At 37.3% G+C, this 11,913-nt stretch overlaps 1 protein-coding gene across 1 annotated transcript; it reads left to right on the top strand.

The window, feature by feature from the left end:
• Positions 1 to 10,783: 10,783 nt before the first annotated feature.
• LOC133248846 (olfactory receptor 6C4-like) lies at positions 10,784 to 11,713 on the top strand. Its single transcript, XM_061419135.1, has one exon. It carries the CDS (start codon positions 10,784 to 10,786, stop codon positions 11,711 to 11,713), a length of 930 nt encoding a protein of 309 aa, XP_061275119.1.
• Positions 11,714 to 11,913: the final 200 nt, after the last annotated feature.

Below are 11,913 nucleotides of genomic sequence, written 5' to 3'. Positions count from 1 at the left end.
AGCCTTAATGGATGAGTCCTTACTATGTACCAAACTCTCTGCCAATTACTAGGCTTCCAATATACAGTTAAACTTCAGGCCAGTGAGAAAGACTGGAAAATAAATAAATTATAACCTGTAAGTGTTCATATAAAAAAACGATTAGGCTTTATCAATGAAAAAGCAGTTCCACCTGAATTAGTGAGTCAATAAATGTTTTCAGAGGGAGTGCCATTTTGAACTCAGTCTTAACAAGTAGGAATAGGTCAAGCAAGTAAAAATAAGAGGAAGAAACTTGAGTAGAAAGAATATTGCTGGTAGGAATACCAAATTTAAGTCCTACAAGATTGAGTAAACATTGTCATTCATTTCAGTGAAACAAAAAGGAGAAGGAGAGAGTTGAGGAAATAATATATTTTAGTTTTGAATTAAGTTAAATCCCATTTTAAATAAATTAAGTGCTCATAATGTCAAGTCATTTGGATTTGGGACAAGATTTTCGCTCAGATGGTAAAGTATTCACCTGCAATGTGGGAGACAGGAGTTCAGGAAGATCTTCCCTGGGTCAGGAAGATCCCCTGGGGAAGGGAAGAGCTACCCACTCCAGTATTCTTGCCTGAAGAATTCCATGAACAGAGGAACCTGGCAGGTTATAGTCCATGGGATCGCAAAGAGTTGTACATGACTAAGAGACTAACACTTTTACTTCTATTTTTTATGGGTTTAGCAACCCATAGCTATTGAAATAGAAATTGATGTGAAAATTGAGGGTGTCATGAATAAAAGAGGGTGAACAGAAGAGGCAGAGAAGGTGCTAAGAAGTCAATAGAGGAGTTCCCTGGTGGTCCAGTGGTTAAGAATCCACCTGCCAATGCAGGGGACAAAGTTTCAACCCCTGGGCCAGGAATATCCCACATGCCGCTGAGCAACTAAACCCATGTACCGCAACTACTGAGCCCACTTGCCTAGAGCCAGTGCTCTGCAACAGAAGGAGCCACCACAATAAAGAGTAGCCCCGCTTTCAGCAACTAGAAAAAGCCTGAGCAGCAACAAGGACCCAGCACAGCCAAAAATAAAAATTTTAAATAAAAAAAAAAAGAAAATATATCTGTGGAATTCATGGGAAGAGAATGTTTCAAGAAAAATAGATAGTTGGCAATGTGAAATGCTGCAGAAATCAATTAATATGAAGAAAGACATTATGACAATTAGGGTGTTCTTATTGATCATAACCATCTTCAAAAACACAGAATTTGAGGATGGGACAGGAAGAAGTCTGACTGTTTGGGGATACTGGTGGGTAAAAGCTAAAAATTTAGGAATTGTAAAATGGAATGTCAAGAGTGGAGAAACGAAAATAAAAACAACCTCCAAGTTGTGTTCCCTATCATTTCTCACTACTAGTATCTATGCTTTCACAGTACACAGTATATCACAGTATATATCATAAAAATGGTTATATGAAACTATGTTCTCTTCTTGTCTGTAAGATTGCAAATTCAAAGCTAATATCTTTGATCACAGTTCCATCTACAATATCGACCAGTGATAGGTGTTCAGTAATTCATTGTTGAATGGATAAATGAATAATGGATGAGTACATGGGTGGCTGGGTGAACAAATGAATGAGGGATCCCAGAACTGAATCTTTTTAAGTGAAGAACCTCCAACCTTTGAGAGTTTACGTACTGAGAGCAATGAATTAGCAAGGCATGCCTCATATGGATGACTTAGATCTGCCTAGAAATTCCTCTCTATTTTACAAATGAGGGAATGGAAGAGAAAAGAGGTGAAATAAGTTGTGCAGGGTCACACAGCTGAGTGCCTGTGTTAGAATTAAATACTAAATATGTCTGATGCCAGAGTACACTTGCTGAACTTCTGAGTAGTACAACCTTCCACCCACTCTAACTAAAGTCCACTCTTCTAAGTGTTTCTAAGTATTTTAAGTAGCCTTGAATTTCGACTTTCTCCAAGCTTTCATTATAAGCCTTTAGGAGGTGAATCTCTTTAGGAAGTTGAAAGCTTGCAAAAGCCTATATTATCCCACCTATGGCTCCTGACCTCTCTAAAGAAGCTTCTCCTTTCCACATCCATATCTCTTCTGAACAACATGAATCTTCTATTATCCTCTTTAAGAGGGATCAGCTTTTCATCCAGAGTGCAACTCAATTCAGTTCAAGATGCTGAAAAACTTCAGAGCTGATGTTTGAAAGACAGAATTGTGGTGCTTGAAAGCAGCTTTTCATGGAAATAAGGTGTATTTGAACATGTGACAATTGATATATACAAAATAGAGTTTTTGTTGTCTTTTGTGCCTTTCATGATGGTAGCAGGAGTGAACTTTCAAAAAGATACCAAATACTGATATCTGTAAGAACAGCTATCTCAGGAATTCCATGATGGTCCAGAGGTTAGGGCTTGACAATCTCACTGCCATAGCCCAGGGTTCAATCCCTGTTTGGGGAACGAAGATTGTGCAAGCCACATGGCATAGCTAAAAACAAACAAACAAAAAAGCACATATATCTGCTTTTAGAAAACTTCTTTAGAATTCCATTCCAATCTTCTATACCCCAATACAAAATAAAAAAAAAAATAAAGTTTGGGAAAAGAAAGAATTCAATTCCATTATTTAAAATGGGTTTTCTATCAACCAGCCCCAGCCCCAGTAACTACACTAGCTTTTCTACAACTATCTTAAGACAACTTGTCAGCTGCTTTAATTGACAAAAGTTATTTTCAAATCTCATTCTAAAAGAATATTCAAAAGAATATTCTAAATGTATGTTTCAAAGTATGCTGTACTGGGACGACCCAGAGGGAGGGTATGGGAAGGGAGGAGGGAGGAGGGTTCAGGATGGGGAACAAGGTATACCTGTAGTGGATTCATTTCGATATTTGGCAAAAACTAATATAATATTGTAAAGTTTAAAAATAAAATAAAATTTTAAAAAAATTGGGGGTTTTCTGCTTGCAATTTTTTCTATACTAGACCATTTAATGACTAAATTTGACCCCCTTGATAGAAAACAGATCAGTGGATTCTTAAGAATTGGGGAAGAGTTTGTTGCACAGGGTTTGGGGGTGGAGCAATCGAAGAACTGTTCTACACTTTGACTATGATGATGACTGCATTTGCCAAGTTTTGGAGTTTTACTGAATGTAAATTCTACTTTAAATAAACATGACTTTTTTTCCTTCTTTTTTAAAATTAATTTATTTATTTTAATTGGAGGCTAATTACTTTACACACTGTGAATTATGCATGAGCCTTTCCTCACCAAGACTGATCTGACCACTGTCTGTGCTGCATCTAATCTCCTGTGGCATGGCACCATATGCCATCAACCACTCACTAGTCAGATAATTGTACAGGATCTATTCTATTACAGTGGGGAGCAGCAGTTGTCTTCACTAGAATAAAATTTCATTCAGGATATGAATTTCTTTTCCCAGTTCAGCATTTTCATCCATCCAAATTATGTGTTTTATTTACCATAATGTTATCCCATGATGTCTCTTATAAACATAGAGAAGGGATTGAAATATACACACTACTCTATATAAAATAGATAAGTAATAAGGACCTACTATATAGCACAGGGAATTCTATTCAATACTCTGCAATGGCCTATATGGGAAAAGGATCAAAAAAAGAGTCAATATATGTGTAACTGATTCACTTTGCTGTACACCTGAAACTAACACAACATTGTATAAATTAACTGTATGCCAATAAAAATTTTAAAAATTAAAAAAAATTTAAGAAGTAATATTTATTTATTTATATGTATTACCTTCTAGCTTGATCACCCATAATTTATCAACATAGTCTCTGTACCTAACTCCAAATTTCAAAAAGGAGAATGTAATTAGCTCATGTCTATACCTAGGTCATTCTCCTCTGGCCAAGTTCTCTCAAAAGGAGGTGTGGACTGGGAGAAAAATAAAGTCTATCATAACTATCATAAAATTATCTCTTTGTCTAGTCTGTGACATCACGGATTATCCACAAATAAATGTCCTTTCCCTTGAAGTTCTAGGCTAGATTGCGTTAATCCCTTCTGCAAATCTTAACGTTAAGGTTCTGCTACTCCACCTCTCTTGCCTTTTCCTTATATACCTACTGTTATGGTTATTGCCCTCTGATATTCTCTGAGGCCTATGTTTGTCTTTCCTAAAGAGCTCTACTTGCTGTTATGCTGTATCTCATTAGCATTCTCAGAAATACATATATGCCACACTCACCCATTCCATCTCTCCATCAAAAGCCAAACTGGGAACAGGGGGAGAAGTTGCTCCCACAAGTAGCTAAGGTAACTTTCATCTGTCAAGGAGCAACCCCAGTGAGAAACATTCCTCACACTGAGCACAAGTGGAAAATTAATATTATATAGCAGATTTTGGCCAAAGCAAATTATTGATCTTATTCCTTTGACCAATCCAATCTGAAAATCCTTTTATAAAGGAAATTTGAATTTTAAGCCCTTAGGGAGCCACATGACAATTATCATATCTGTGTAAAGGTTTAAAAATTGAGAGCGTCAGTAAATACGTGGAGGAGGGGTTTTCAAGCCCTATAGAAGAAAGAGAAGAAGGACACAGGGCCTCCAGTCTTCCTTCTGAGAATAGTTTTCAGGACACAGAAGACTGAAGGGAAGGGAAAGAAACTAATGGGGAAAACGCTAAACCCTCCACAGGATTCATGTTACTTGACAAAGGTAAGATCACCACAGCAACAGAAGGCAGATGCTCTGATACCGTTTTGCTCCTCAGGAGATATATGACATGGTGTTATGAACATTAAGCAAGTTATTAAGGTATATTGTCTAGCATTATGCATAATGTAATGAAGATATGTTTAGAATTATGCCCAGCATGTGGTAAATGGCTCAAAAAACATGTTCCTCGGTCTCTTTGGGCTTCTTCCCCAATCCCTTATTAAAAGTTCAGTTCCAGAGTTCTCAAAAAACAGGGTTCATTAGCATGCTCTGAATGTGGGCCTCCTGGGATCTTTTCTTTCCTCAACTGATTGTTCTGAGGCCTCCCCTGAATAGAACATTTAAAATATGCTTCTATCTAGTATAAAGTCAGAGACAGCACCTATTCAGGCTCAGAAGGGTCAGAACAGAGGAAATCAGAATTTGAAGGGAGGGTGCTTTCTACTATCACTACGATAAATGTGTTTAACTTAAATAAATCACATCTCAAAGGATTACTTGCCAGCCAGGGTGCATTTTAAACTAATGTGGGAATAAAAAATAGTGAATGACAGCTAAACTGATATATAGAAAAGAAATAGCATTTTTCCTATGAAATTTCCATAGGTGTGTGAATTTTTGTGAATAATTAGGTGAATAAGTAGTTGTGGGAAGTGAAACAAGTTCAGTTTTATTCTACCTTTCTTCTACATCTGACTTCTAAATTGTGATTCATCGCATGTACATGTATGGGTAAAATCCTACAGGACCACCCTGAAAGTCAAGTGTAAGTATATCCTCAGCTTATACTTATATCCGTGTTCCTTGTTTGTGACTATAGAGCATGAAATCATATTACTGTGATTTTTTTTCATTAAAAAGCAACTTATGCTTGCTTTGTTGCATTCATATAATGTAGATAAGTATAAAATAAAAAGACACAGCTCCCCTTATGTCCCCACTTCTTCATCTAACTCCATAAAAATAATACTGATAGCAATTTTTCCAGATCTGTATGACCATGCACATAATATAATTTTAGAGCAGAAGATATATATTTTTTAGACCAAATGGAATAATATAATACACAATTATTCAACAGCTTCCTTTATTCATATAGCAATATACCAGATGTGTCCTTCCAAGTGAGTTCACATAAATCTTTGCCATTTATTTTCTTTATTTAATGCATTTTATAGTTTGGAGGCACCAAAATTACTTAGTCACTTTCCTATTGATGGAAATTTTCACTGTTTCCAAGTTTTTATGTTTACAGACAAGGTTGTAATGAATAGCTTTGTAAAACTATGGAAGCAGAATTATTATAGAATTTGTGTGGAATATGAATATAAAGGTTTGAATGATAACACACAGTTTGTTCACCAAAGACCAAAAATTAATGACCAGGAAGTTCAAGAGCCTGAACGTTCAGGCACTGGATGATGTGGCCATGTTCCATACATCCTTCTTAGGGACAATGGCAGAGATGGCTCCCTGGTGATCCCGAGGCCAGGGATATAGGGAGGTGGGCTTAGGATTTCTTTGTTTCAGGGACCTTAAAAGATCAGAACAGGAAGATGCCTAAAGGATTCTAGAAATTTGAGGCTTCTTTCTTAGGACAAATGCTGAGCTTTTGTAAAAGTATATTATGACCAAATAATCTGGTAGTCCCTTTCCTGGTTCTGTGTTAAAGCTATACCCGTATTCCAAATGAAGTGACTCAGCCCATCTAGGAGGCTTAGAGGGTGTAGGATGGAAGAGTCTGAGTGCAAAGGAACACCACTCCCTTAGTGTCAGTGGTCAGAGGAGCCTGGTGAATTACAGTACATGTGGTCACAAGAGTCAGACATGACTTAGTGACTAAACCACCACCACCAAGTGTTGATGGTAAGAATTTAATTAGTTCCTGAAAGCCCCTCCTGAAGTTATTTGGTGTCTGAGATTTGCCTTTCCGTCGCTGACAACTCAGTATTATGAAAACTAAGCAAGAGAGAGAGTCCAAACGAACTATATATACATTTGTTGTTGTCGCTAAGTCAGGTCTGACTCTGTGACCCCATGGACTGTAGCCCCCAGGCTTCTCTGTCCATGGTATCTCCCAGACAAGAATACTGGAGTGGGTTGCCATTTTCTACTCCAGGGGATCTTCCCAACCCAGGGATTGAAACAGAGTGCCTCTGTGTCTTCTGCATTGGCAGGTGGATTCTTTACCACTATGTCACCTGGGAAGTCCTTATATACATTTTAAATTATTATATTCCCCTCACCCACAATAACAAATAAGAGAAATATAGATTTTTATTATTTGGTGGTAGAAAAGCACCAAGTGTGAACAAGGAAAATTTCAAAATACAACCTTGCTGATAAAGGCTGGGCTCTCAGCTCTTAGAGCAAAGACCTGATAACACACATGACTCCTTGACTTGCATCAGTGAAAGAGAGACAGGAAACAGTAAAGTCCGTTTATAGGCTCAAGAGACTTTACCTTAGACTGACTCTTAAATGCTCCTATTTGTTGTTAGATTTAAAAAAGCTAAGAAAAATTTACAGTTTATATAGCAAATTGCCAAAGGTAAAAGGCTAAATGAAGAGCAAAATAAGGAATAGAGAGAAAAAGCACTTTTTTTTCATTTATTTAACAATTATGTATTTATTATGCTGTGTGCTTTAGCCAGTGTTATCGGGGGGTAAAAGAATACCAAAAAAGAAGAAGAATATTATTTATGAAAGAGCCTACTTTAATACCAACACTACAATCATTCAATAAGTGTTGGTTCTCCTGTTCTTCCTCTGCTCTTAAGGAACTTACAATCTGTTTTTGGAAAAGTGACATATACCCATAAGACAGAGAATGGATAATGCCCAAATAAAATGCATCATTTATGTTAATTCTTAGAATCAGACAGCTCTCTGTATTTATCCTGTGCCACAGACATTCAGATATTCATTTTGATATAAAATTTCCACATAGAATGTGGTCCCCATGGAAAGCAGTATGGCTATTTATAACAAAACTAAAAATAGAATTATAATATGATCCAGCAAAATATCTTCTGCATATATATCCAAAAGAAATGAAAGTAGAATCTTGAAGATATATTTGGACACCCATGATTATAGCAGCTTTATTCATAATAATCAAGAAATGGAAGCAACCCATCAGCAGATGAATGGATAAATAAAATGTGACATATACATACAATGGAATATTATTCAATCTTTAAAAGGAAGGAAATCCTGTCACATGGATTATTAACCTTGAGAACATTACACTAAGTGAAATAAACCAGTCACAAAAATACATACATACATACACAGTGTATGATTCCACTTATATGAGATGTCTAAAGTAGTCAAAATCATAAAAATAGAAAGTAAAATGGTGGCTGCCAGGAGCAGCAGTTGAGCAGGAGTAGGGAGAGTTGTTCAACAGGCATAGCATTTCAGCTTTACAAGATGAAAATGTTCTGGAGATCTGTTGCACAACAATGTGGATATGCTTAACATCGAACTCCACACTTTGGCTGATTCGTGTTGATGTTTGGCAGAAAGCAACAAAATTCTGTAAAGCAATTATCCTTCAATTAAAAAATAAATATATTTTTAAAAAATAAAAAAATGGTTAAGATGGTAAATTTTATCTTGTGTTTTTGACCACAATTTTTTTTTAATCCCATAAAACATCTCACAAATGCTAATTACACTTTGCACAGATTATCTTACTCAGATAACGTGCTTAGCAACTGGACTTAACTCACTGATTTTCCTACCCATTTGCACAGGAGATCTGCTGGAAGTGAATAAAGAGGCCAGCTCTCACAGAGGCCTATAACTTCTGTAGCCTTATGGCTACAGAAACACAGAGAAACTGTTTGCTTGAGCCATATATTGCCAGGGTCAATGCAAGGACTAATTTTCCTTTTGAATGTGAGTGGCTACATAATCAGAAAATTAAACTTAGGTCAGTGGTCTATCCTGGGGAAAGAAGTGGCAGCCCACTCCAGTATCCTTGCCTGGGAAATCCCGTGGACAGAGGCGCCTGGCAGGCTACAGTTCATGGGGTTGCAAAGAGTCGGACACGACTTAGCTACTAAACAACAGTGGTCTATAAACACAGTTTTCTCAACTGACTTCTAACAGAAAACATGAAGTTATAAAACTGCCACTTTGTATAAAATAATATTTTTAAGATAGGAATTAATGTATTCTATTCAGTCATTAACCATTTTCTATTTTTTTAATTTATTTTTGTTTTTGGCTGCTTTGGGTCTTCATTGCTATGCATGGGCTTTCTCTAGTTTCAGCAAGCAGAGGCTACTCTAGTTGCAGTGCACAGACTTCTCATTGTAATGACTTCTCTTGTTGCAGAGCACAGGCTCTAGGGCACACAAGCTCAGTGGTTGCGGCCTACAGGCCTAGTCGCCCTACGGCATGTGGAATCCTCCTGGATCAGGGATCAAACCTGTGTCCCTCACACTGGTAGGTGGATGCTTAACCCCTGGACCACCAGAGAAGTCCCAACCATTATCTATTTCATGTGTACATTACATCTCTCCAAACACTGAATGTAAGTTCCTTAAGAGCAGAGGAAAGGCAAGAGAACCAACACTTATTTCTAAAGTAAATATCTTAAAACACCAAACAAAAAAAATCTATCAAAGAGCTTGGAAATTTAAAGAAGTTTTAATCACAAGATAGAAATATGCTGATATAATTTTAACATATTAAGTTTAGTTAGAGGGGAGAATATCTAAAAGAAATATGTTAAAGCTAATGATATGGAGATGAAAATGAAATAAGAATTCAGGCCTACAAATATCCACTTGAGGAGTAACATGAGACAGGTGTAAGACAGTACCATTTCACTCATGTGGAAACTAAAGCAGGCTAACCACCTGTATGTGTGTTTGGGAGAAAGAAGTCCAAAGTAAGAGAGACATCATTAGTGTCTGAAGAAAGGAGGAAAAATTAGGGAGAAACCACTAGTTAAAGGCAGAAATTTAAAAAAATAAAGATACTAGAAGAAAAAAATCAAATTTCTCAATAAGGTTCACAATTTTTTATTTCAGTTATATTTTTCTAGCCAGAGTAAAACTACATGCTTATTAATAAACATGGATATGGAAGAAAATGACAGCAGGTATCTGATTGGAGAGATACCATCTGCTTCTCTGCTAAAGCCACCTAAGACAGGATAACTAGGACCTGAGGGAAAGCTGACACCAGCAGCAAAGATTGTGAGACTGGTGACATTAGTTACAATGGTCCACAAATCTAAAACATCAAAGAAAAGTTGGGGCATCTTTCGTTACCATAGTTATAATGGCATTGCTGATTCTATTCTAAAGAGTCCTCAACTATAGCTAACAAGTTAGCATTTCTTCTCTCACTGAGACCAAGAGCATTATGGAAGTGAAATTTCACTGCCAAATTAGCAGAAATAAAGAAAGATCAAAAGTAAAGTTAACATTGAAAATGAAAATAAAATAGGACATATAGAAAATGATAACTTAGGCATTGGTTTAGAAGGTAAGCTAGGGAAGTACATGACACGTTGAAAAGGACCATGGAGAAAACCCTCATACATGGAAATTTAAGAAAATAATCCTTGGGACTTCCCTGGCAGTCCAGTGGTTAAGACTCTGCACTTCTACTGCAGGGGGCAAGGGTTCCATCCTTCATTAGGGAACTACAATTAATTAATTAATCAGTTAATAAATTAGTTAAAATTAAAAGCTTATCCCCAGCTTTCATTCAAGAAACCATGAATGAAATGAAAGGCAACCAACCAGAATGGTAGATAATATTTGGAAACCATGCACCTGATAAAGGCTTAATAAATCATAAGGAACTCACACAACTCAACAGCAAAGTAAAACAAAACAAAATAAAAACCAATAAATTTATTTTTTAAAAACAGGAATTCTTGTGAAGAGTCAACTTCTGTCCAATAGAAAAATTCATTTAAGTCAAAATGACAGGAAAAAAAAAGGCATTTGAACCAATTCAACAAGAAATGCTTAGGCTCTCCCAAAGGTTTCTGAGCTCCTCTTCCATTCTCATCACTGATTTCTTTCCTTTGTAGGCAGCAAAGGGTAGCAATGAAAAACCAAACCTATATAACAGAATTCATTCTGCTGGGACTAACAGACATCCCAGAGCTTCAGTCTGTAATCTTCATACTTCTCTTCCTCACCTACGTATTCAGCATTATTGGAAACCTGACGATCATCACCCTCACACTACTGGACTCCCACCTCCACACGCCCATGTATTTCTTCCTCTGGAACTTCTCCTTCTTAGAAATTTCCTTTACAACCACATTTACTCCTAGGCTACTGTTCAGCATATCAACTGGAAACAAGAGCATCAGCTTTGCTGGCTGCTTCACTCAGTACTTCTTTGCCATATTCCTGGGGGCCACAGAGTTTTACCTTCTGGCTGCCATGTCCTATGACCGCTATGTGGCCATATGCAAACCCCTACATTACATGACCATCATGAACAGCAGAGTCTGCATCCAGCTGATCCTCTGGTCCTGGCTAGGTGGATTTCTCGTCATTTTATCCCCAATCATCCTGACCAGTCAACTGGACTTCTGTGCCTCCAACATGCTGAATCATTATTATTGTGACTATGGACCCCTGATAGAAATATCTTGCTCAGACACAAGACTCCTGGAGCTGGTTGACTTCATCTTAGCAGTTGTGACGTTGGTGCTCACCCTGATGCTGGTGATTCTCTCCTACACAAACATCATCCAGACTGTTCTGGAGATCCCCTCTGTTCAGCAAAGGAAGAAAGCCTTTTCCACATGCTCATCCCACATGATTGTCATCTCCCTCTCTTATGGTAGCTGCATCTTCATGTACATAAAACCCTCAGCAAAAGAAGGGGTTGCCTTCAATAAGGGAGTCGCTGTGCTCAATACCTCAATCGCCCCTTTATTGAACCCATTCATTTATACTCTGAGGAATGAACAAGTAAAACAAGCCTTCAAAAATGTGGCCAGAAAGATTGTGAGTCTTTAGTGAATGTAAAGACCTCAAACTTAAAACAGAATCTGAATAATATTTATGAAGTTCTTCTCAAGGATAACTTATTCAACCCTCTTCTTATTAAAGCAGTATCTCAGGGGACTTCTCTGGTGGCCCATGGGCTAAGACTCCACACTCCCAAAGCAGGGGGCTTGGGTTCAATTTCTGGTCAGGGAACTACTTCTCACATGCCA

This window comes from Bos javanicus, chromosome 5 (genome assembly GCF_032452875.1).
Source record: "Bos javanicus breed banteng chromosome 5, ARS-OSU_banteng_1.0, whole genome shotgun sequence".
NCBI classification, from domain to species: domain Eukaryota; kingdom Metazoa; phylum Chordata; class Mammalia; order Artiodactyla; family Bovidae; genus Bos; species Bos javanicus.
This window is presented reverse-complemented; position numbering and strand designations above follow the sequence as displayed.

Coding starts and splice junctions, on each gene's coding strand:
- LOC133248846 (XM_061419135.1), top strand. CDS start 10,784: ATGAAAAACCAAACCTATATAACAGAATTCATTCTGCTGGGACTAACA.